This window comes from Amaranthus tricolor, chromosome 8 (genome assembly GCF_026212465.1).
Source record: "Amaranthus tricolor cultivar Red isolate AtriRed21 chromosome 8, ASM2621246v1, whole genome shotgun sequence".
Lineage (NCBI taxonomy): Eukaryota > Viridiplantae > Streptophyta > Magnoliopsida > Caryophyllales > Amaranthaceae > Amaranthus > Amaranthus tricolor.
In genome coordinates this window covers 30814234-30838626 of record NC_080054.1, presented here as the reverse complement: position 1 = coordinate 30838626, position 24393 = coordinate 30814234, and the positions used below count along the sequence as shown (strand labels likewise).

General features: G+C 36.2%; 5 protein-coding genes across 7 annotated transcripts; 4 read left to right on the top strand and 1 right to left on the bottom strand.

Annotated features, from left to right (window-relative positions):
- The first annotated feature begins 584 nt into the window (after positions 1 to 584).
- Positions 585 to 4488, top strand: LOC130821794 (cysteine-rich receptor-like protein kinase 8). Its single transcript, XM_057687573.1, has 8 exons — positions 585 to 601; positions 1142 to 1917; positions 2231 to 2320; positions 2913 to 2984; positions 3063 to 3289; positions 3377 to 3503; positions 4141 to 4200; positions 4295 to 4488. Exons 1-8 carry the CDS (start codon positions 585 to 587, stop codon positions 4486 to 4488), a joined length of 1563 nt encoding a protein of 520 aa, XP_057543556.1.
- Positions 4489 to 4806: 318 nt separating this feature from the next.
- On the top strand, positions 4807 to 5281 carry LOC130821793 (LRR receptor-like serine/threonine-protein kinase IOS1). Its single transcript, XM_057687572.1, has 2 exons — positions 4807 to 4823; positions 4876 to 5281. Exons 1-2 carry the CDS (start codon positions 4807 to 4809, stop codon positions 5279 to 5281), a joined length of 423 nt encoding a protein of 140 aa, XP_057543555.1.
- Positions 5282 to 6998: 1717 nt separating this feature from the next.
- Positions 6999 to 9432, top strand: LOC130821792 (cysteine-rich receptor-like protein kinase 10). Its single transcript, XM_057687571.1, has 7 exons — positions 6999 to 7809; positions 7939 to 8028; positions 8104 to 8166; positions 8344 to 8567; positions 8745 to 8871; positions 9097 to 9156; positions 9239 to 9432. The coding sequence occupies exons 1-7, from the start codon at positions 6999 to 7001 to the stop codon at positions 9430 to 9432; spliced, it is 1569 nt and encodes a 522-aa protein (XP_057543554.1).
- Positions 9433 to 9740: 308 nt separating this feature from the next.
- Positions 9741 to 10166, top strand: LOC130821791 (LRR receptor-like serine/threonine-protein kinase IOS1). The gene has a single exon (XM_057687570.1). It carries the CDS (start codon positions 9741 to 9743, stop codon positions 10164 to 10166), a length of 426 nt encoding a protein of 141 aa, XP_057543553.1.
- A 986-nt stretch (positions 10167 to 11152) lies between these two features.
- LOC130820690 (ADP-ribosylation factor GTPase-activating protein AGD3) lies at positions 11153 to 23167 on the bottom strand. 3 transcript variants are annotated; one of them, XM_057686158.1, is made up of 20 exons: positions 22466 to 23167; positions 20541 to 20617; positions 19804 to 19857; positions 19622 to 19722; positions 19305 to 19375; positions 18393 to 18455; positions 17907 to 17951; positions 17446 to 17511; positions 17290 to 17337; positions 17117 to 17212; positions 16640 to 16681; positions 15860 to 16075; positions 15642 to 15773; positions 15327 to 15551; positions 15113 to 15199; positions 14685 to 15020; positions 13520 to 13665; positions 13336 to 13429; positions 12343 to 12854; positions 11153 to 11648 (listed from the first exon to the last, which is right to left on the bottom strand). In XM_057686158.1, exons 1-20 carry the CDS (start codon positions 22508 to 22510, stop codon positions 11534 to 11536), a joined length of 2571 nt encoding a protein of 856 aa, XP_057542141.1. In that variant the 5' UTR covers positions 22511 to 23167; the 3' UTR covers positions 11153 to 11533. The 3 variants fall into 3 exon arrangements, with proteins under 3 accessions (XP_057542141.1, XP_057542143.1, XP_057542142.1); XM_057686160.1 differs by having other exon boundaries at positions 19808 to 19857; positions 22466 to 22472; XM_057686159.1 differs by lacking the exon at positions 19804 to 19857 and having other exon boundaries at positions 22466 to 23166.
- Between the last annotated feature and the right edge of the window lie 1226 nt (positions 23168 to 24393).

Sequence of the window (24393 nt, the reverse complement as noted above, 5' to 3'; positions counted from 1 at the left end):
AATTTGTATCTTTTGTATGTGTTGAATTACACATAGAAAATACAAATTTTTTGATGGTCAAGTAAGGATATCAAAGAAGCTCATATATTTGGTGTTGTGTTGTTGTTCATATTGCTCTTTGCTACACTCCCATATCTCACTAACAACGGCCAATGGCCCCTCCTACGCAAACAATATTTTTCGGTTCAGCTGGTTAAGTATGGTTCACTAGCCCATCCATATTCAAATCAAGGGCAAATTCATAAAACCGGTATTGAATGGGCGGAACACTTACCTCTGCATAACTGCATGCGTGTGAACCAACTCGATTACTATTCTTTCCCGTTATAAGTTACACAATATAAAATTAATTTGGTTTTAATCATATGACCAAGGTTATAGCTAATGTAGGCCCGTACCTAAATTCACCCCGATTCAGATGATCATTTAGTTGTGAATGCATGTACAAAGACTCAATTAGACAGAACTAAGGTCAATCAGAAATAACCTCTTTGTTAGTTTCATCATTAACCAGGGTAAGATTGCCTACATCCGATCCTCCCAAAACCTAGCCTAGGTGGGAGCCACTTAATGGCACTGGTATAATGGAATGTTATTACATGTGCTATTTCAACTAAAGACATTCTTGAAGTTTACTTAATACTTAGATAATACCTGATAGCTGTGTTGACAATAACAATTCAATTAAAATAAACTAATGCTAATTAAAGAAGTAATCCTGAGCTGTTCTCTTCTGACTAAATCAAAATGATAAGGAATTGCAAGCATTAAGTATAAGAAGATTCCATTCCTACTAATCTAAATACTTAATCACTCATGTTATTCATGTAATGACTATGTAATTACAGCCTATTAAGATTATGGGACTAACTGAATAACAAGTCATTACACTATAGACTAGTCCTATGTCAACCAGCAAACTCATTGGACGGCTTAACCTGCATGGGCATACGTTTTTTTTTAATATTCCGGGGTAAGGAAAATCTTCGATGGACAACCTTTAAGTGGTGAGAAATAAACCCGTAATCTTTTAATTATTAGGCCAACCCATAATTCTCGAATATATGGTCAAAATAGTATACGCGATTACATAAAATGGTCTGACTTAGAAGTTTATTTGCTAGAATTTGTGAATCAAGAGCTTGTTCTTACAGATGAAGGTGATCCTGAGCCTGATACTGCTAGCATTACAGATACTGCGAGGGGATGCTGCTCCGTACTATGTGGGCTATAATTGCCCAGTGAACGGCTTTCCTTACAGTGCAGGTTCGACTTTTCAAGACAATCTGAATGCTACCCTTTTCATCCATCTGGTTGCCAATGCCTCTCGTGCAGCCTACTCGACCTACACCATGGGAGAAGGCGTTGATCAAGTCTACGCTATGTACTACTGCAAGGGCGATGTTTCTCTCGCAGTTTGTCATGACTGTGTGCAGACAGCGGCCGTAAAAGTACTAGACGTCTGCAAGCTGCTTAAACAAGGTATCGTTTGGTATAAGGAATGCACCTTGCGTTATGCCAACCGTACCATCTTCTCTTTCGATACTCAGGATCTTGAAGTAAAGTACCCTTTTTTTAACTACACCCCAATTCTGGCCGACTATCTAGATGAGTATCGGTCCATATATGACGCGTCGATGAGAAACCTCATCGATCAAGCTGCAAATAATGCTAGCCTTAAACCAAGGGGTTTTGCTACATCACGTGTCAAGCTCTCATCTTATCAGAGCTTACGAGGGGTGGCTCAGTGTGCACCGATCCTTAGTGGCAGGTCTTGCCAGACGTGCCTCAATGGAGCTCTTATATCAATCAATCTTTGGTCCAACTGTATAGAATTTCTTCCAACTTGTTTCATTGGGTTTGATATTTATGGATTACCTCCTCCTACTCCTCCCTCACCTGCACCCTCCTTACCAGGTAAAGAATTTTCTTTTACACCCTTTTCTTGTCTTCGGTCCCTTATTTTGATGGGGCTGAAAATATATAATTCTTTAGTTTCCGATAATTTTGGACTCTGTTAAATGATTTATTAGATTATGTGCACTTCTTAACTATGTAAAGTACGTAAAGTTGGATGATGTTTGCTATGAAAGGGTCTATTGCTCTTTGTTATTATTAACAAGGTAAGATTGCGTACGTCTGACCCTTTAAATCTCGATTAGTTAGGAGTCGGTTAATGGAATTAGGGTAATAGAATGTGTTGAATGTGACCCTTTTGTTTTCTTGACAGTACACTACAAGGTCTTGATTCCCCTGTTATCTATTGTTGTGGTTGGATCACTTGTTGGCTTTTGGTTTTGGAAGTGCCGTTCTTCAAAAGGTATACTCACAATACAAACAATTGCTTACTTTTCTCAAATACTCCTTCTGTCCTCATGAATTTACAACCGAAAGAAATGATACAAATATTAATGAATGTTGACATTTAGATTATGTGAATGATATTAAAAGAGAGGGAAAATGTGTGTGAGAAATTATAGAAACTGGTGCGATATTTTCGTAAAAGGTTGAAAGTTAAAAGGGTCGGAAAAGATAACTGTGCACTAACTCGATGAATCTTGGGGTATCAGCTATTAGCTTAACCTCTTGGTTGAGTCGTTATACCAAAAGCCTATGCCACACGTTCAAAATTCTCGAACGCCTTCTTCCAAGTGGAATATCTAACTTCATGAATCATGAATAAGAGGGATTCTCGTGCATCCAAACTTCTAGAATCTAGCCCAACAAGCTTGTATATGGAGGCGTGCTGGGGATTCAACCATCAGCTTAAGCTTTCAGTTGAGTTAATACCGCAACAAAAGATATGATGTTCACATGGATCAAATTTCGGCCTATAGTTTTCCTACATATGCACTCTTGTTTTGAAACATAATATGTGTATACTCATACTTAGTTTTTCCTTCTTTGATTAGGAGATCCACATCCCCCATCACCAAATGGAAAAGAGAAACAAGATTTTTTCATCAACGAGTCAGATGAATATGGTTAGTCTCCATTCTCAATCTTCGTTTAATACGACTATCATCCGCTTCCTCTTAATAGCTACACTTTTCTCGATACAGATCAATCAATAGGCGAAGATTATGCAGAACCAAGCGAGAAAGGGAAACCGCGTGGGCTAGCACAGTTCACCTATGCTGAGATAGAGGACATGACAATTGGATTCCAGCACAAACTAGGAGAAGGTGGCTTTGCAGTTGTCTATCATGGGACTTTACCATATAGAAGAAGAGAAGTTGCAGTCAAGTTGTTCTCGAAAAACGAGGCCCCTAAGCAATTTAGCACTGAGGTTTGTAGTTTTAGTGACCAAATGATCAATATAGGTGTATAATGATAATGAATAGAAGCTAAAACAAGAATTTTGGTGTTGTTACAGATAGAAGTTCTTGGAAGAATTTCTCACAAGAACTTGGTTTCTTTGGTTGGATATTGTGAAGAAGGAACAAACTTAGCTCTTGTTTATGAGTACATGGCCATGGGAGACTTGAAAGCTCTTCTAACTGGTGAGATCTTGTGGATGTGCTTTTATATTCTTAAGTGTATCACCTAGAGGTTCTTAAAACAGATACGATATTTATCCGACCTAGTAACCGAATCCAACTTGACTTCAAAATTATTTTAAAATGATGTAAAAAACCAATGTGGACATAAAACCCGATTTTGAACCAACCCAAAACATCTAACCTGAAATCAACCCGATGAATCAAATGAACATCTCTAGATTATCACCTTTATCTAGGGCGAATCCAGGATACTTACATGAGATGGACTGAACTCTCATTTTTGCATGTATACTGAACTAATTCAACTGTTATATTTCAATGTTATGTATCACAAAATTTAATATTAATAGACTTCTAATCAAATGACTCATGTGACATGTCCTAGGTAGGCTCAGGCCGGGGCCTAGATTCTCCCCTGACCTCAATAGAAATGCATTGGACCAAAACTATTTTCCTTTAAGTTCAATCAGTTTAAATTTATTTTGGTGTTCATATCCGCCAGTATCAGAAACAATCTCTTTGTTATTACAAGGGTAAGATTGCATATATCTGATCCCGAAATCCCATTAAAGTGGGAGCCACTTGACATTATGGTAATGGCTTGTTGTTGATGTTGTTGGTGTATGTTGGTGAGCAGAAGATTCAGATAAATTAAGCTGGAGAATAAGAGTTAAGATAGCAATCGACACAGCTCAAGGTACGGTTGCATATATCTGACTCCCTAAACCCGTAATGCTAATAGTTTAGTTTTCTCAAGAAAGGTTTATTTTGTGTGCAATTTTACATTTCAGGACTAGATTACTTGCACAATGGTTGCAGCCCTCCTATAGTTCACAGAGATGTGAAGCCTGCCAACATACTGCTAAACAAAGATTTAAGAGCAAAGGTGTCTGATTTCGGGTTTTCAAAAATCTTTCCAGCTGAATACGTTTCAAATCTACAGTCCAGAGTTGTGGGGACTCTTGGTTATCTTGATCCTCAGTAAGTGAATAACTAATCCCCTCATTTCTTAAATAAATTCTAGTAATAAATCGAGAGTCTCACTGGTTGTAGCCTCTTTATATCTTTTGATATGGGTATGTCTAGGGGTGTTCAATGCGCTTGACTCCCATTTTAAGCCCTTATCCGGCCCGTTTTAAGAAGGGCTTTGTAAAAGCCGGGCCGGACTTTAAAAGCCCATATTAAGTTTTAAAGGCCCTTATCCAACCCGGCTCATATTTACTTAAGTCCGGCCCGGTACTTATCTAGCCCATTGAACACCCCGAGTATGGTCTACTCTCTCCAGACCCTGATCATAGCCTCTATGAGCGGGATATACAGGTATAATGACAATGACTCTTTAACCTCAAACCTCTCGAATGAATAACTGCAGGTACAATTTGACAGGACAAGTGAGTGAAAAAGGCGATGTTTACAGCTTCGGAGTAGTTCTTTTGGAGCTAATCACAGGCAAAACAGCAATAGTTAACAGAATCATGAATTTGGGCCAATGGGTTAGAAGTGTGCTCGAACGAGGAGATATAGTTAGCATACTAGACCCGAATCTAAGAAGTGATGTTGACGATAACTATCTGACTGTTTGGAAAACGGTAGAGCTAGCTGTCCGATGCATTCAGTTAGATGCATCGGAAAGGCCTACAATGACTCAAATTGTGTCCGAACTCAAGGAGTGCTTGATTATGATAGACGCAGGCGCTTCTAGTTCGGCTAAAACAACCTCTATGGAAATGATGAGTGCAGCTGTTTCGAGTAGTACCATGTCTCCTACACCGCGCTAGCTATAGCTCATACATTTTCTTTGCCCGGCTGCTCAGGCTTTTATTGTACCTTAAGTACTTGTGTCGGGTTCTAGATACTCGGGGATGAGTTAACTGTGATGTTGCAAATAACTACCTATTGGCAAACTATTCTTCAATATAAAACATATCTTTTTGAAGTATTCTTTGTGATTTTTGTTGGTCCTAGTAAATATTTTCTTTTTCCTAATTGGTTGTAATTGGGATATTGTATACATGTAAAGATGTAACAAGTCCTATAAAAATTATAGGACATTCATTACAAATGTGTGAATTGTGAAAGGATCCTTTGTTGGATCATTGTTTTATATTAAGTAGGCTATGGTTGATCAAGTCTAAGTTAAAGAAGTATAGTTAAAAGTGATCATGTGTATGCATTAAAGACGAAAAAGGTAACTGTTCACTAACTCAATGAGTAGTCGAATAAGTCTTGCATGTAATCTTTGCAATATGAAGGAAAAAAGACGTTGTGAAGAAACAAATGTCGAAGGCTCGACGAATTGTTGATGTCAAACTCGAGGAGTTGTCGAGCACGCACATCATGTGCATGTTTTTTTTGCGATTGTTGGTTATTCTATCGGCCAATAATCCAAAAGTCTTGTTAAGATTGTTAAGAATTTAAATGTGCATAGGAAGACCGAAAAGTTTAGTTTTAAACAATATAATTTATATAAAGAGTAAAGGGAAGATCAAAAACTAAGAACTATCTCAAAGTATTTTTTTACTTTTTTAATTTTTGATATAACATAGCAAACTCAAAGAAACTAATCCAATATTTTATGGCCATGACGGCTTGACTGTCAAACAGTTATTCAACAAACACGATTATATTTGGTTAATTAGACTTTGAAGATAAGATTCCTCTATAATTGCTGAAGAAAACAGGTTATAAAATAGCACAATATGGCATTTCCAGTCAAGGTCCTCTGAATTGTTCATCAGAAGAAAATGATAAGGAAAAATGGAAGGTCACTCAAGTCTTAGAAGAATAAGAATATATATGGTACATTTATAGATTATTAAACTTCAGGATTATATATATTATATTAAATGAAAGCATGACAAGTTGGGGTCAACAACGATCTCTCATGTTGATTAGGATTAGTGCTTTGAATTTGTTGTTCCATTGCATGGCTGGAAGAAAGAAAGATTTTGGTTAGTTAGATTCAAATTATTGGCTAGTTTGATCGGTTGGAAATATTATTTGAAAAGTCAATTTTTAAGCCAGCCGTTATAAAAATATTTCGTAAAAATTAATTGTTGGCTGTTTTTTATTAGAGAAAAAGTGGGTCAGAAAGCCAAAAAAACACATGATTTGGCTTAAAATGTAGCCTTTTAACTGGCTTAAAAATCGTTTAGACATTTACCAAACTTTTTTCTGTTATTTAAAAAAAAAAAATTAAGCCAAAAATCAAGTAAAGGATCATTTAGGAACACACAAATTATAATTTTTTTGTTTCCTTGGAGAATATAGCAACTTGAGAATAGGTAGTTATAGGCTATAAATAATTCAATACCAAAAGAAAAATAATATAGGAAGCCATCTTGTACAAGCTAGCCAATTAACAAAAATAAAGGAAATGTCAACTATCTAATTACTTGGTATAGCTTGATCATTGTTAGTTTAACAAATGCAAAAGGGGGATTGATCCTCAAGAAAAGAAAATAAAGCTATTAGGTGTACATCTTGAAGTTAGGAATGAAAGCCTATCCATATGAATATGACACAACTATAAAAATCCTAAAAAAATTCTCCAATGTTCTTATGATCCTAAGCTTCCTTCTATTGACTCTATTTCATAGAGGAAAATCAGATGATCCGAACTTCGTTAGCTTCAAATGCCCTAATGAGGCCTACTCTTACACTACAGGCAGCTCGTTCGAAGAAAATCTGAACGGCACGCTTTTCACCCACCTCGTTGCCAATGCCTCTCGAATTCCCTTCTCGACCTACACGACAGGACTAGGAATCGATCAAGTATATGCACTGTACTACTGCAGGGGCGACATTAGTATCAATTCCTGTCATGATTGTGTACAGTTCGCCTCTCAGAAAATTCTTCAAGCTTGCTATCATCTCAAAGACGGAATTGTTTGGTACGAGGAATGTACCTTGCGTTATGCCAACTACTCGATCTTCTCGTTTACTGATGACGATGCCAAGCTTAACTATCCGAATTATACCCAAACCTCGGTTTATAGTGACTATCTTGATCAGTACCAGAACAGGTTCGATAGTGTGATGAGAGGACTCATTGATCAGGCAGTGAACAACACAAGCCTTTTCGCTACACGAAAAGTCAACCTCTCATCTGCGTTGACCTTAACGGGGCTAGCTCAATGTGCTCCTGTTATAAGTAGTGCACCTTGTGAGAGATGCCTTACAGCAGCGTTCCGACAGTTGAATCTTTGGGCTAATAATATAATGTTTCTTCCGACTTGTTTTGTTGGTTTTGAGATAGATGGATCGCCCCCTTCGCCCCCTTCTCCCGATTCTTCATCATTTCCAGGTCTAATTCTCTCTAATAGCTACTCAAACTTCTACACTGAACACGCCCTAGGTTGCTTTATTATGATTTATGATGTATAAGTCGCAATATCCGTCTGACCATCTCGATCATGCTCTATGTTTGTGGCAGTGCGCTATAAGATCCTCATTGCAGTGCTAGCTGTTGTGGTAGCTATATCACTTCTTGCCGGAGTATTGTATTGGAGGCGATGTTCACAAGGTATACACGTATTACTAACTTCTCGGTTGGATTTTTATATACACTGTAATATTTGACATCTTTTTTTGTTCGTAGGGGATCGAAATCTATCATATGATGAAGAACTAAACTATCAACTCGATGTGCTTAATGAACACGGTCTGTTTCATCCTTCAATTGTAACTCCACTTACTTTCTCCGTCTTTTAATAGTTGCAACAGTCATTTACTTCAAAAGGCTCCCACATGTTTGGGAGAAATGTTGCAAGTATCAAAGACGGATGATCTACATATGATGTCGTGAGTTTAAGATGTGACGGTGAAACATTAAATGCAGAAGCATCGATCGAAGACAATCTAGAGGCAAACGAAAGGCGAAGGCAGCATGGATTGATCAAATTTACCTATTGTCAGTTGGAGGGTATGACTAGAGGATTCGTAAGAAAAATAGGGGAAGGCGGCTATGCAGAAGTCTACCATGGTCGCTTATCAGATGACCAAAGTGAAGTTGCAATCAAGGTGTTCTCCAAAAATGATTCCCCGAAGCAATTTAGCACGGAGGTTTGTAGCTTAGGCAACCAAGTAGTGAGCTGCTCGTCTATCCCACTGAAATTGCTACATTACGCTTAACAATGAGAGGCTTTTTGAGGTTAATTGTAGCAATCTCAGTGGGACGGAACAGTATGTTTTCAGATAACTCATAAGGATTAAATCAAGTAAATTTTAATTTTGCCATAGATTGAAGTGTTGGGAAGGATTTCTCATAAGAACTTGGTTTCTCTAATTGGATATTGTGAAGAAGGAACCAATTTGGCGCTTATATATGAGTACATGGCCAAGGGAGATCTAAAAGCTCTTCTCTCAGGTGGGTCTTCATCTTTCCGTATGAATTTGTAACAGTGACTCATGATTCACTAATTTCTCGTGAAGTGAAAATGGAAAGAAACAATCATATGTCGATTTTTGGCCTAATTTAGGGTCATTTTGAGCGAATCGCGAATTCATAAAACGAATTATCTGTTTTTGTACATCGGTCTTGGTTACTTTTCAAGTTCAATACAAAGCTGTTTTTGTTGTGTTTGGTGAGCAGAACATCCGGATGATTTGAGCTGGAAGAAACGAATCGAAATAGCAATCGACACAGCTCAAGGTCAGGGAGATAACTATTCTATTATTTTTCTTTGGGAAAAGCTCGATGAATGCTTAGCTCATCCTATGATTTTGTAATGTAGGATTGGATTACTTGCATCATGGTTGCAGCCCACCTATAGTTCACAGAGATGTGAAGACGGCTAATATATTGCTAAACGAAGATTTTCGAGCAAAAGTAGCTGATTTTGGTTTTTCGAAAATATTCCCAGCTGAATGCGTTTCGAATTTACAAACAAGGGTCATCGGAACACTAGGTTATCTTGATCCTCAGTAAGTGCATACCAACTATCGCTAGATATTTGTATCAACTCGGGAATAGGAATAGCAAAATGGCGGGTGGGCGCTAAATCTCCCTCCCCTGTACTCATATCCACTACCTATTCATTACCCATGACGGGTATGATATTATACCCACCACCAACCCATAACCCATGGCGGGTTGTACTTTTTATATCTCATATCCACCACCTACACACCAAATTTATGCCCACCCCAAATTGAGGGGGGGGGGGGGGAATTCGGTGCAAAATCCGTGACATTTACATGCCCACAAACTAAGAACTAACAAAGTCGTATTCGATAATGAATAAATACAGGTACAACTTAACAGGACAGTTGAATGAAAAGGGCGATGTTTACAGCTTTGGGATTGTTTTGTTGGAGCTAATCACAGGAAAATTACCAATATTAAAGAAAGACATGAATTTAGGTCAATGGGTTAAAATGATGGTTCAAAGAGGGGATATAGTAAGCATACTAGACCCAAGGTTGCGAAAAGATCTAACAGAAGTAGATGCTAACTACATCACTGTATGGAAAACCGTAGAATTAGCAGTGAAATGTGTTGAAATGAATATAACCGAAAGGCCAAGAATGAGCCAGATTGTAGTGCAACTCAAAGAATGCTTGAATCTTCTGAATGCAAGGACTTCTGGTTCAGCTCCGATCTCAATGGAGATCATGAGTCCGACTGATTCAGCCAATACAATGTCTCCCACGCCACGATAGATATCTTCAATCAGTGATGAACCGAGGTGTCCTCCGGTGCCCGCATGTGAAAGCACTGAGTTAACATGATGGTTGAAAGACTGAATATAGGTAGCTACCGGATGCAAGTCTTGGACAAGGTGTAAGTGAAGTGGATGAATACTAAATCAAATTGCAGAGCTATTGATAGAGTTTATATTAAATATTAAGGCTCAATCATCAGCTTAAGCTTTTGGTTGATGGCTGAAGCCCCAACCTATTTTATCCTTGATTTACATCTAAACTTCGTTTTGTCTTGCATTCATATATGTTCTGGATAGAGTGCAACATTGACTTGTGCTTTGTTAGTTCGTGTATCAGCTTATTCATCTAAAAATCTGTTTTCGTCCCATATTGGTCATGGACTCATCAGTCATCGGAGGATGGTTGATTTAGTGAAGATTTTTGAAGGTGCATTGCATAATGTTGAATTTTGGCACATACGCATGTGTTGTTTGTTAGTGATGATTGCCTACATAGCAATGCCGTATTTGTTTTCAGGTGACATATTCGAGTCTGGCACAAGTATAGTGTAAAAATGAGGATCGTGATAACGGACGTAGTGATAGGGCAACAAGAATGATGCAGTTATCTTGACACCAAATACGGTCAAAAACATGAGATATCCACGAAACAAATCAAAACGCGTTTTTAGCACCTTTATGACGCGGGAAATATTCTGTTTAATTTTTTTTAATACCTTTTCAATACGTCTAGTGCAGTGTGAAGCGGCCTTGTTTTTGCACTATGCACTGGACCCAAAGTTGAGACCAGATACAGAATTGCATCACTGTTCGGAAAGCAGCAGAACCGGCTTCAAATAGAAGAATCGGAGAACATGTACAACAGTATGATACCACAAATTGTTCAGATGATACCAAAAGTATAGCGAACAAGCTTACATGTAGCAAAACTCCAAATTTATTTAGGCATCTATTAGAAGAATCGGAAAACATGAACAGCAGTAAGACACCACAAATCGCTCGCTTTTCATTATCTGTTCTTTTTTCGACGTTTTTTCTTTCAATCTCAAGTTACATACAGGAAGCATGATTACCAAGCTACTTATCTAGAAGAAAAATTGAGTTAACGGTAAAATAATGTACACACAACAACCTAAACTCATGTGCTTGCAAAGATCTACGACTAGCACACTATATGTTGAGACGACCCAGAAACTGTTTCGTACTCAAACTTCTTCAGAAATACTCAATCACGATTCAAAACAACACGAAAATATACAATAAATAAATAAAGCTCTAGACAACCTATTAATAAATACAGCACCACCAGCTTCAAAATATATACTACGAGCCTCCAAATCCACCAAAACTCTTCCCGAGTGATCGTTATCCTCTAAAGTCAGTCAACAAGGAAAGTACCTCAGGGTTGTCGAAATTTGATTCCTTGGCTATATCAAGAGGGGTTCTACTTTCTCTATCCACAGCCTGCGGATCTGCACCCCTGATTGAACAAAATCGGCACGAATTAGTTTAAAGTATTTATAAAGCATAAAAATTATTATGTAGTTTAGGGAAGAACATATTAAACGACAACTTTTAAATGAACAGAACACATTCATTCGTCAAACATCCTCAGAGAAACAATAGAAACACATTCACATAGCGCAAAATAACCGTTTCTACTATAGCTATGTTGTTGATCACAAATACGATCACAGTGACGATCCCGGTCACAGTAATGATCACAAATAAACCAAGAATTTACATTTAATTTTTGTTCTCTTAAAAGCAACCTCAGACATAGTGCAAATATACGATTTCGGTTACGGTCGTGGTAACGATCCCGTTAAAAATAGCAAAACGGAATTTTGCGGTAAATGCGGATGATTTTGCGGTTGGTCGTGGTACACTCAAAAACCTTTACGATACGGTCACGATACAATGATGCGGCTTAGAATTTGCACTATGACAAGGGAAGGTTATAATCATGGCTACCAGGTTTTGTTACAAACAAGAATATATAAAATTTCATTTACCGGGAACAGATTATTTAGAAACCTCTTCACGAAAAAATTGTACAAACAAACCCTTAAGTGGGAAAAAAAATTGCTTAGGCTGATACACCATATAACAGATTTCTATCAAAGAATACAAAATACCACAACAGCTAATGAAGAAAAAACTTCAAAGGTTACCTTAAGAGAAGCAATCTTGCGGCTGATGCCTTTCTTTTTAAAATACATCGATGAAGTGGTGTCTGACCTCTAGAGTCAGATGCATTTACATTTGCTCCATACTGCAGAAGGAGCTCCAACATGCCTATGTCAGCATATTCACATGCAAGGTGGAGTAAAGAGCATCCATCTAGATCCTCCACACTCAGTAGTTCATTTTCAGCCGATAAACTAGATGAGCTCTCGGAGGATTTGCATGACAGGTCCCCTGTCCAATTACTAGTGTTAGGTGCTTGACTCATTTGCTCTGGTCCTTGACTCGTTTGCTCGGGTAGCCGCATCACCTTTGCAAGTGTTAGAGAAGAGCTCGAGGATGCAAGCTCGTACACGGCATTAACATCTGCTTCAAAGTTTACAATATATCTATAAACTGCTTTCTTGTCATTATTACGCACGCCTTCCCAGATTTGTTGTGCCAACAAACGAAGGTGTTGCGTGTCCTTTGGCTTCCGAACAAAAAGCTTTTCTGCATACTGTTTGATCAAGAGGAAAATTTTTCAACTGGGATAACTAAGAACTATTGTATTGGCAATTAGAGATACAGACTTTAAATACTCTATTAAGTATACAGTTCTCTTCTAATGCATCATAAAATGAAAGCCATTGTTACTTGAAACGAAATTCGATATGATACAAGAAACGGAATATGGAATGACGCTAATTTAGAGTTTGGAAACTTAGGTACAATTTTAGTTCACAACAAAAAATAAAAGGAGTAAAAAAATGTAAGAAAATGATATAACAGAACAATAAAAAAAGCAAACGAAAAAAAGTTTTGGCACTATAAATGATTTGGGGTTTGAAAAAAATAATTGGGAAACGTAGTTTCGGAAACGTTAATGTAGCGTTTTAGAAACGAAATTTCCAAAACAGAATTCGGAGGGAAGTTTCCGGATTCTTGTAACGGTGATGAAAACATTCAAGAAAAGAGAGCAAGAGAAGAACAGTATTAACCTTTGCATGAATGAACTTTTCCTTTATTGATATCGAATCAGCAGCACTAGGTTTGCTAATGAAAAGCTGCTGTGATTTATCAACCTTCAATGAGCTTCAAAACGAAAGAGAAATTTAATTAGGAGGAAACTTTTGAGTTTCGACTCAAGCATCATTAGAGATAATAAAGCCGAGTGTTCTTTACCTTACAGCCGATAGATCAACATGAAAAGCACCTTTTGAGCGCAAAAGTTCTTCCCATACTGAATTTGCAAAGGTATTTCCCAAAGACTGAAACAGTAATATAACTGAGGGCTCCCAAACTTTAACATCAAGTGTAAGTGATCTGACCTATAAGACAAAAGCCATGAACACAAGTGAAGGAGATTGGGAAATCCAAAAAACCCCGAAACAAAAAAATTAGGAATGATTGTTTTGATGACAATCAGAACCATGACAATAGTGTAAATACCTTTATCAGACAAAGTGATTGGTTCATGCATATCAATTGTACTAAGCATACAAGTCAATCTAATAGGAGTTATTTACAATGACCAAGTCTCATTTCAGTCAACAAAATAAGAAAATCTATCCCGTGATATGCATGATCTTCATATGATTCAATCCAAAATACCAAGTACGTTTAATGTTTAGGACCGGAGATGTTAAGCAAAACAGGAGAATCCTAGTATGATGATGATATAGACACACAAAGTTGGGATCTAACCCAGCATATACATCATACCAATGGTAGAGTCTGCAAGTCTCTGGATGAAGTATAATCTCTAACCAGAAAAATCTAGTTGAGAGATGCTTATCTTTAAAAGTAAAAATTTACAAAAAGAAAAGGAAGGGTGGTAGCCTTGTAGAATGTAGGACAGCACGCGCAGCTAGTCATTATTTTTACACATCTGTCTAAATTGTGTGTTTGGATACTAGGATTCCGTTTATGGAATTTGAAATGATGGAAATGGTCAAACACAAATTGTTGTGAGAGACGGTCTCTCCGAGAGACGCATTAGATATATGTGCTAAATAGCCAAATTAATATAAATTAAAGAGAAAATAAGAATGTGGGCTTCTTGTTTTGAGGTCGTCTCTTTGAGAGACGGTCTCAAAAGGGTAGCTGATGATCAAATTCTTAAAAACTCAAAAATTTTCAAAGGTGAAGGTATTGAAATTTCATATACACCACCACGCAGTATTTTCTATAAACCCATTGATCCTCAATTCTCATAGCAACTAATTCATAATAGATATACCTTCTCTACACTCTTTTGAAAAACATCATACCAAGGGAGAAAAGACGTATAAGCTAGAGAAGTTACAAAAAACAACCAAAACAGTTGGCAATCGACTTAAAAAGTTACCTTTGATATGTGGACACCAAGGTTGCGATGAACACCGGAACATTCAATGCAGACAAGTAAACCAAGATTTAATGAAGCCCAATCAGGTTCTGGAGCACCACAATCGGCACATTTGTCATTACCACCAACCCTCCTCAGCACTTCGATTGGCTTTTCAGACTTGGTAAATGATCGTTGTTGCAGTGAACCCCTCGATGAGCGGTCATGATGTGCAACAGTGAGGCACCTGTCTGATATGTTATCTTCATTTGCGGTATGATCAAAATCACAACTTTCGACAGAGCTACTCTCACTGGTAGATCGATGAAGACTTCCCATGGGATTAGCAGAGAGACACTGAAACATAATTGGCCCTGGTCCATCAGAAGGCAGAAACTAATAGGGCAAACAAATCGGCTCATAGCCTTTGACATTGTAGTTATGCTTACCCTCTCTGGAGTTTGAGAACTTAGCAATGAAGCAATGACCCCAGTTATTTTCTCAATCCAATCCATTTGATCCAACGCACTCTCTGCCTGTAATTCAAAGCAGTTAAAGATAGAAATTAGAATCTTAAAAAAATCATTCATTGCCCATTTATACAAAATATGATCGTAATCGAGCAAAAAGAAAGTAAGACATTAGACTTCAACAGCTCTGAACCTGTAAAGTGTAGTTTTTTGTTGGTGAAATTATCCTGAAACAGAACCGTAGATCTGATTGGTCAGCATCAACTTTAATTGTTGCAGTTAGCAGATTGACAGTATGATGGGCAACAGATTTTTCATCATGCACCCCGCCATGATAATGTGATGACAGCCAGCGACTTAACAATCCGGAGCCAAGTTCAGAGCTATTCCTTTGACCTGAATTACGAGGACCAGATCCCTGTTACAAATCCCACAAAGGCTGTCAGCAAAAGAGAATGCTAAAGCAATTTTATTCTGTCTGCATACTGAGACTGTCCCGCTTACTTACAGATGGTTTGCTGCACTCCTTCCTGTAGTAGTAAAGCATTCCTCGACTATCAAGGACAAAAAACCTTCTCTTCCAATCACCCCTCAAGTTTGATGATCGTTTTGAGAGATAACCCTGTCTTATGGTTTGCACCTGAAGGAAATATTTTGAAGGGATTCAGATAAAACAACGAGCTTAAAGGAGTACAAAGATCATTTTTAGCGAGTATAACATGGTACCTTCCCTTTTGCGGCAGATTGCATAACTGCCTCTATTGTTTTATGTGAGCTTCTACCAATTGCTTGTATACCATCACCATTTGGAGACCCATTAGATCCATTAGAACACCACTTACTCTCTCGATCAATCTGTCTTTTGTACTCTTGCATTCTTTCACTAAGAGCTGCCTGCTCATAATTGGACCTTTCTCTTGATTGTTGAGCATAGGTCAAGACCTACAACGGAGAGTTATTGAAATAAATAAAAGGATAACATATAATCAACCACAAAATATCAACTCAAATTCAGGGACAAAGTGCAAACCAAAAAAATCATGATCTAAAAACTGTTGCACTGTTACATTCATCGAACTTTTTCTTATACACAATGCTTAATTTTTTTAAGTGTGTTTTTCACCCTTTTGGGAAATTTCTAATTAAATGCACCATTTCCTATGGACATTATTTTGGGTTCGTGAGAAAATTTACTCATGTTCACACTACACCCACTAACATGGGGACCATACTCTCTCCTTCATTCACATGGAATTTTGGTACTTAACCCCTCTCACCCTTCTCTACTTGCGTGTTCCCAGACCAAATGATGCACTTAAATAAAAACGGAACTATTTAACAAGGTATATGTACTGTACATTCACTTACATTAATAGCGACAAATATATTAAAACGGAACCTGCTGATGGGAGGGCACCAAAAAAAACAGCAAACAATTTCAAATCACTGTGGTGCCACTAATATTGCACATAGAATGCAATCAGAAAAAGGAGAAAGAAAAAATACCTGATTTATATATGGCTCCATCTGATGCAACAGCTCATAACCCTGTAAGAAGCAAATTTACAATTAGTGAAACAAACACTCATAAGACTTCCTAGACCCTAAATCCCTCTATAGGCCGACTAATATTCTCATCTATAATCCAGCTGGTTCAAAAGCCTCTTCCTAAGTCCTACTAAGAAGACTACTAAGAGAATACCTGATTTATATATGGCTCCATGGTTCAATATTTATAATACAACTGCCAAAGATTAATATCACTAAAAATAAGAGGGAAAAAAAAAGCACAAAAATTGTGATTCTCCTTATATTCTGTCATTCGAAATCGGAAATAGATGGGTTTCGCCCCATTAAATAGAAATGCCAATTCAGAAGCCCTTTCCTCCCCATATTCATAGAAGTAACGAAAAAAATTCCAATTGCTTAAAAGCATGAACAATCGTGTAGCTGAAAAACTGAAAAGAGAGGATTATAATACACCTGCTTGAAGTAACGCAGATGTGCATCCATGGTCCCACTAACTGCTTCAAGGAATTCAAATCTCTTTTTTGCTTCAATGTTAGAAAGAGTAGTCACCTGGAACCATAAAAATCCAATTTATAGAAAAAACTAAGGTATCAATTATAGTAAAATGTGAAGAGGACATCTCATACCAGGCTGAAGCGAGCTTGCTCAAATGTCGTTCTTGCTTGATGTAACTCCTACTTATAAGAAACACAAAGCAACTACAGAGTAAGAAGACTAGCACCAAATGACCAGTTGCATGTTTTAGGAGAATATTGTGGGCTCGAATAGAAAGTTCACCGTACCTCCTCTAAGACAGTAGCAACATCACTTTTTGTTCCCTTCCTAAGTGATAGGAACTTCTCACGAGCCTGTGTCAATCATATATTTGTCAAGAGATTATTGTTGCAGGCATTGACTGAAAATATTATGCACGCAACGGCTCCACAATTTTCGGGCTTTTTTTTCTTACAGAATTCATTACGTATCTCAAGTACAGATGATTTGATAACTAAATATATCAACGGTATAAGATCTAATTTCAAACATTAAAAAACACTACGCATCCATGTGGTTAATTACCTCACTTGAAATGAGTCACGCCAAAAGAGGTAATTAACCACATGGATGTCACGTGAGAGTGGTAGATTTCACAACCTTTTGGTCCTTTGGAAGTGAGGACCCAAGTGATTTCACAGAACAATGTCTAAAAATATTAAAATGAGTAAAGTCAAATTCCAGAGTGTTTGGAGCTCTGAATACAAACCTGATCATATGTTAGACTCGCCTTGTCAAAACGTTTGCGTGCTTCCTACAGTAAATGAAAACTTTTTAGAATAAAACAACATAGAAACTTGATCTATGTTCCCAATGAACAAACTAGAATTTCAGAAAACAAAAAAAAAATGATCCTCTCACAAACCATACGATTTTATTGGATTTTATGGCAAAATATCCACAGGTCATCACAAATTTAGTAGATCCAATGATTACTGACGTCATACTTTTATCCAAGCATATACGCCACAATAGCTGAAATTGTATGATAGCTAATAGTATATAGTATTATTACCCCGTCAATCTTTTTCTATCCTACATACCTTCAACAGTTTGCTAATGGAGTCCTTTTTCGAAAATTGGGCCCCACATTCAGCAACTACATGTCTAGTTATTTTTCCCTCCTTGGAAAGCATATAAAAAGGTAATGTAGCAAAACAAGGGGACTAAGGGACTGTAAGCAACAAAAGCATACCTTAACCTCATGCAAATCAATATTGACAAATTGTAACAGTCGATCATTAAGCATGTGCTCAACCTGGAAAAACAAGGATCACACAAATGAATAAAACAGCCCTAGAAATATAAAATTTAGTACCTCTGCCCTTAGAAAGGCATTTTAAAAGAACCAAATAAGACCAAGAATGCATCCCATAACCACAATATTGCATTCAAAAATTTTAATAACATTTTAGTTGAAAACTTGAAATAGTGTAAAAAATATTGATTTCCACTTCACAAACCAACTCATAGGCTATGTATGTGGACAATACATGTTCTAAGATAATGCATTAAAATGTTGTTAGCCTTGCATTTCTACTGTTTTACCAAGCAAGATCATGTTTTCTTTCCAATAGTTGGAAAAAGTTGATTAAAAAGCACAATTTGCAATCACTATTAAAAAAAAATAAAATATTCATAAATAAGCCATAGCTATCATTTACATTTCTCTTAGCTATATGAAACTTCGACTCCAAAAATCACCAAATGGATCAAAAAGGAAACTGAAACCAATCAACCAGTAAGAATGAATTGAATGCGCAATGAATATTTTCAGGAACAATGCATGTTGGATTTTGAAATTTTTGGTTAAGCAGAATAGTATTAATTATAGGTTTACTTCCAGAACTGTACAAGGTTTATCATTTTCATGGTTACCTCGTTAATCTCTCTTCTTCAAAAATAACACTTCCTCACACAACTTCCTCTAATCTCAACAATATGGGAATAAAATAATGGGGTGCACTCAAGAATGACGAAACACAAATAACAAACATTAAATTTAGCCAAGCATTCAAATCGGTCCTTGTTTCCTTTCAAGCAAAATATCTCGCAAATTGAGAGTTCAAAAGTGCACCATAATGAATTTGACAACTATAATAATTACCTGGGAACGTAGAACCTCTTTGTAAGTCCCAATCTCTCTTAGTGCGATAGTAAATTTTGTCATGACAGGACCTGTACACAATTTATGTTCAAAGTCAAAATTCTACAATTGCATACAGCTACATAGATACAATAAGGGAATATGGCCATAACCAGAGTGATGAATGTCTTTAAAAAGAAGTGATAGATGTATCACTAAAAGAGCACATAACTACAGTGAGAAAGGAATGCAACAGTGGACAAATGAAAAGAGAAAGCGATTTGTAATAATTTACTGGAAAAACATAATGGCTGCACAGCTGAACGCATATTACGTACCACCAAAGGCAACACTTATTGGGTCATTATGACCTCCTCCAAATGATTCTAAAGCACTAGCAAATGCGATGTCACCATCATATGCTTCACCAAGCCCTTCGCTGCAAATTTAGACAAATAAGGTTAATTATATTGGAGTAATCTCACAATTGCAAAGAAACAAGAGGGGAAACCACACGTACTCACGCAATGTAAGTGAGAGTATGACAGAGATAAATAAGGCCCACTTTTCCCATCTAAAAATAAGGAGTGATCAGTGAATAATTCGACTCAAAAAGGTAATAAGCTAATTATAGCTTACAAAATTAATGAAAGGTTAAGATTGCAAGATAGTCATTAATAGATATTTTGATAATAAGAAACAGATAGTGTGTACATTAGTAGGAGCTTAATAATCAAAGAGAATGAAAAGACGCACAAATTCAGTCATGATTATGGAACTCTAGTTCAAATTGTGAAATTTGTTTCACGACCGTAAACAGAATCATATTTTTGTACATATGTAGTGTTTTGGCTCCCAAAACGTGTCATTTCTTAAATTGGCCTTAAAAGAGTTGTTTTGCCTCTTTATGACTCAAGCGATTTATCAGTAGATTTAAAAACGTATTGTACATATCAGTAGATTTAAAAACCTTAACTCAACCAAAAGATATGATGCAGTCATTTTGCACTATGATTTTAGTGTTTTGGCTCATGTCAAACCACTAAAAACTACCTAAAAGCTATGTTGAACAAACCTATAGGCCAAGTTCACTAATATGATTAAAGCTTAATGTCAACAAAATTAATACAAAATTAAATAAATAAAAGACTACGTAACACATGCATGATGCTCTGGAAACACACAAGATAAGAGGAATTTGCATCCATCATTCATCAATAAGCACAACAATATATGAAATATTTAGACTAAACATACGTGTATTTTCGACATCCTTTGTAGAATTTTTGGCATCTCTCCCTTAATGACTCTGCACTCTCTTCCAAGCCTAGCAGCTGCATTATCAAAAGAACAAAACAAGAGTCACATAAAAAGAATCATCCATCCAACTTCCTATCATATGCTAGTATTGTTGTAATAAATAATCATCATCAAAAGTGATAGATAGCATGACACTAATCAAGATCCAACCAAGCTTTACCATGGATTATGCAAATTTAACCTAGCAAGGCAGTTAAACTCAGTACTTGAGCTTTGGTTTATGCGTAAAACACGTCAACACTTCAGTTGGTTTTATACAAGGATAACCACTCTTCTTTCTAGTTTACAGTAACCCAAAAACCCTCAACATCAAATCACAAGGATGGAGCTAGAACTTGCTTTCCCTCTACCCCTTACCCGCTATAGTCCCACCACATACTAGCACCTACTACAAGAGCATCACCATCCTAAATGCCAAAAATCACAGCACCAATGAATGACATCCCTAACAGTCCACAACACCACCTCCATAACAACGAAACAACCATCACCCATTAACTAAATCATCGTGAATCAGATTAAAGGAAGCAAAAAAATTGAAATACCTGCATATTTGAGAAGGGGAAACAAGAGCATTTAATCCATGTTTAATTTGACTTCAAGGTATATTAATGACCTTTAGATGGTAAAACATCACCCACAAAAGGTTTTAAATCTAAACCCTTCATGGTTTGTTTGAGGTTTGAACCACTAAAAACATTGAAGGTGGTGGGAAAGACGGGGATAGCCAAGATGCATAAGGTTAATCTAGATGAGTGGACCTACACTACAGGATAGAATTTTAAATGAAGGCATAACAAGGGGCCTTGGAATCGCGTTGAAGACAAAATGAGAGAAAATCATCTATGTTGGCTTGATCTGGTCATATGCACAGAACAAGATTGACTAAAGCAAAAGGTTAGAATTTTAATGAGCTTAGAAGAGGAAGAGGCAGGACAAAAATGACTAAGATAACGGGAGTGAAAACTAAAGGAAGAATTCAGATTTTCCGGAGCATATAAGCATATGACAATAGATAAGAATGCCCAAAAGAGGAGAATATATGTAGATAATCATTGAAATTGAATTTGTTAGTGATAGATTATTATTAGCTAGTACTATTAGTACTAGATAGGATCAAATGAAGAAAGGTATTATTAATAATTGAAATTTGAATTTAGTTATCAAACACAATAAAGCATTTTTTTTTCCTAAGAGATGACCAAGAGAATACTACTGAAAAATGCACCAGCCTAAGAAAGTTCAAGTTACTAGCTCAAGAAGCATTGGTAAGAAATCAATTGTGAGGCAACTGTTCTTGGCTAACAACACTAGAGAATACATTAAATAGCCATCTCAGTAATATGTTATTCACAGAAAAACTACAAATACTCTATCAAGATTTATACAAGACTAAAGAACAAATCCAAGGAGCCAAAGGAAAATAGTAACTCTCCCACTTTTCTCAACTTTGTTGCTGGAATGAAAGAACAATAATGAAAATCAATCAACTCCCGCATAACCAATTACCACAACTCAATTCAAGAAAAAAGAAAGAAAGAAATTGTGCCACATTCTTACTCAAACCCTCAATAGTCCTACATGAACTTTTTGTGAATCCCTATTGGTAAGAGGGCGGGGGAATTGATCTTCGGGTGAGAATTAAACCTTTGTCACAAGGACAAAACGGAAAGCCATACTACATGAACTTGGTAACATCAAAATTGCCGCACAAATACAAAGTTGGGGGCTTAAAAAAAAAATCTATGTAAAAACCATAAAGTTCACGTCTTTGTTCTCATGGCATTCTTGTGCACAGAAACTTAGCTTTCTACAATATCCAAAATAGTGTAAACTAAAAAGAAAGAGTGAAAAAAACAAACCTGTTGACGGAACATAGGAGAATCATCCAGCTTTCCAAAATGCATGTTTGAAACTCACCAATTCAACAATCTTCTCTTTTCAATGAAAAAAACCCCAATTCAATGCTTAATCAAACCCTACATAAACCCAATTAAATCCCCACCCCAATTTTCACAAAATCAACCAAGATCTCCAAATTAACATCAACCCCACTTCATTAAAACCCCCAAATCAACCGCCGTCAAAATTAAAACTTTAGATTGAATGTATCAGAAACACCAGTTCTGAACAACAAAAACCCACAAGTAACAGCAGTTAATCTCCTCAAAATTCAGGGCTTTTTCCCAAATATAATGAAACAAAGATGAAAAAAGAACCCTAGTCCCTAGGAATAGGGTAGAAGAAAAAGGAGCAAAACCCTAGAAACAGTGTTTGCAGAGTACTACTCACTCCAAATAGGAGTGTATCTGATGTAGTATAAGAGATGCAATTGCAGTAGAGTGACAGTGATAGCATTTAGTACCAGCTGTTTTAATTAAAAAAAGGAAAATTGGTTCAGCTTTTGGGCATTAAATGCTTGTAATGATTAATGATTACAGTTTACACTAAAAAGATTTTAATCTGTAAATTTGTTGAGAGAAGAAGAAAGGGGGGAGCATGTGAAAGGGCTAAGAAAAAAAGAAAGGAAAAGAGAAGGGTAGGACAGGACTAGGACTAGGAGGGAGGGAAGTATTAGAGTATGAATTAATAAAGAAAAAGAGGGACAGATTGAAAGAGACATTCTTGCATTTTTGTTTTATTTTATGAGGAGACATTTAACACTTTATCCCATTTCTACCATAGTCTATAGGATATTTTTTTAATACTACTATTAGTATTCTTCATTTTATTATGCTTCTTGTATTTAATTTTTTTTTGCAATTTAATGTATCATGCATTTTTAAAAGCTAAAAAAGTTAATATTATGAAAATATGCGATTAGATGATTTAAATAAAATTTCTTTTGACTATATTTTTTCTTACACATTAGGCACAATATATAAAATAAGTTTGAACCATAATTAGTATCTAATCATAATGTAGCAAGTATTCTATTCTCTCTTGTCTAGTATTTCCAAGTTCCAAACTCTATGTGTGACTGCTTCTCGCCTATTATTGGTTTTAAGTCTAGATAAAGTAGGAAGTTGGGTGATAAGTTTATAATAATTAGCTCAGTAAATATATTTATATTTCATGATTATTTTTAGTGGGGTATTTTGTGTTCACGTAGATGACCATTAAAATTGATTTATTAATTTATAAATTCGAGTATTAAATGGGATATTCTTTTCGGCTAACTATATTTCTATTGAAATTAAATAAATTGTTGGAAGAAAATGGGATACTCTTTTTTTCCCAGGTGGAAGTTAGATCATTACATTAACATGGAGTGTTTAAGTGAATATATAGCAATTCAATTGTAATAAATAAGAACTATATGTTGTGTAAGAATTGTTCAATTTAATGGTTTGATTCTTTCGTACGGACAAAAATTAATAATTCATTTTATATGCGTATATTTTAGTAATATAAAAAGAATGTATTTTATATCTAATAAGGTAAAAAAAATTCTAACTATATAAAAAAAACCTTATACATTGATAGAGGTTGCTAAAACCCTAACATTAGTAAACACATTTCCATCTACTTTCTTTTATCCCTTTCATTTTATTACAATTTTTGCTTTGCTTTGTATCTTTGATTTTGGTGCAACTCTATTATTAACAGTCAATGCAAATGTAACCTTATTCAATGCTGTCAACTAACAACATTTGACAAATTATATATCTAGATATGCTAATAAGTATATTGATAAAGTCGTTTAGAATATTAGTGTGTGACAATATTGTCCTAGGCTCAAGCCTTTACTAATTACTATCAACATTTTTTAAAAAGAATTTTAAATATA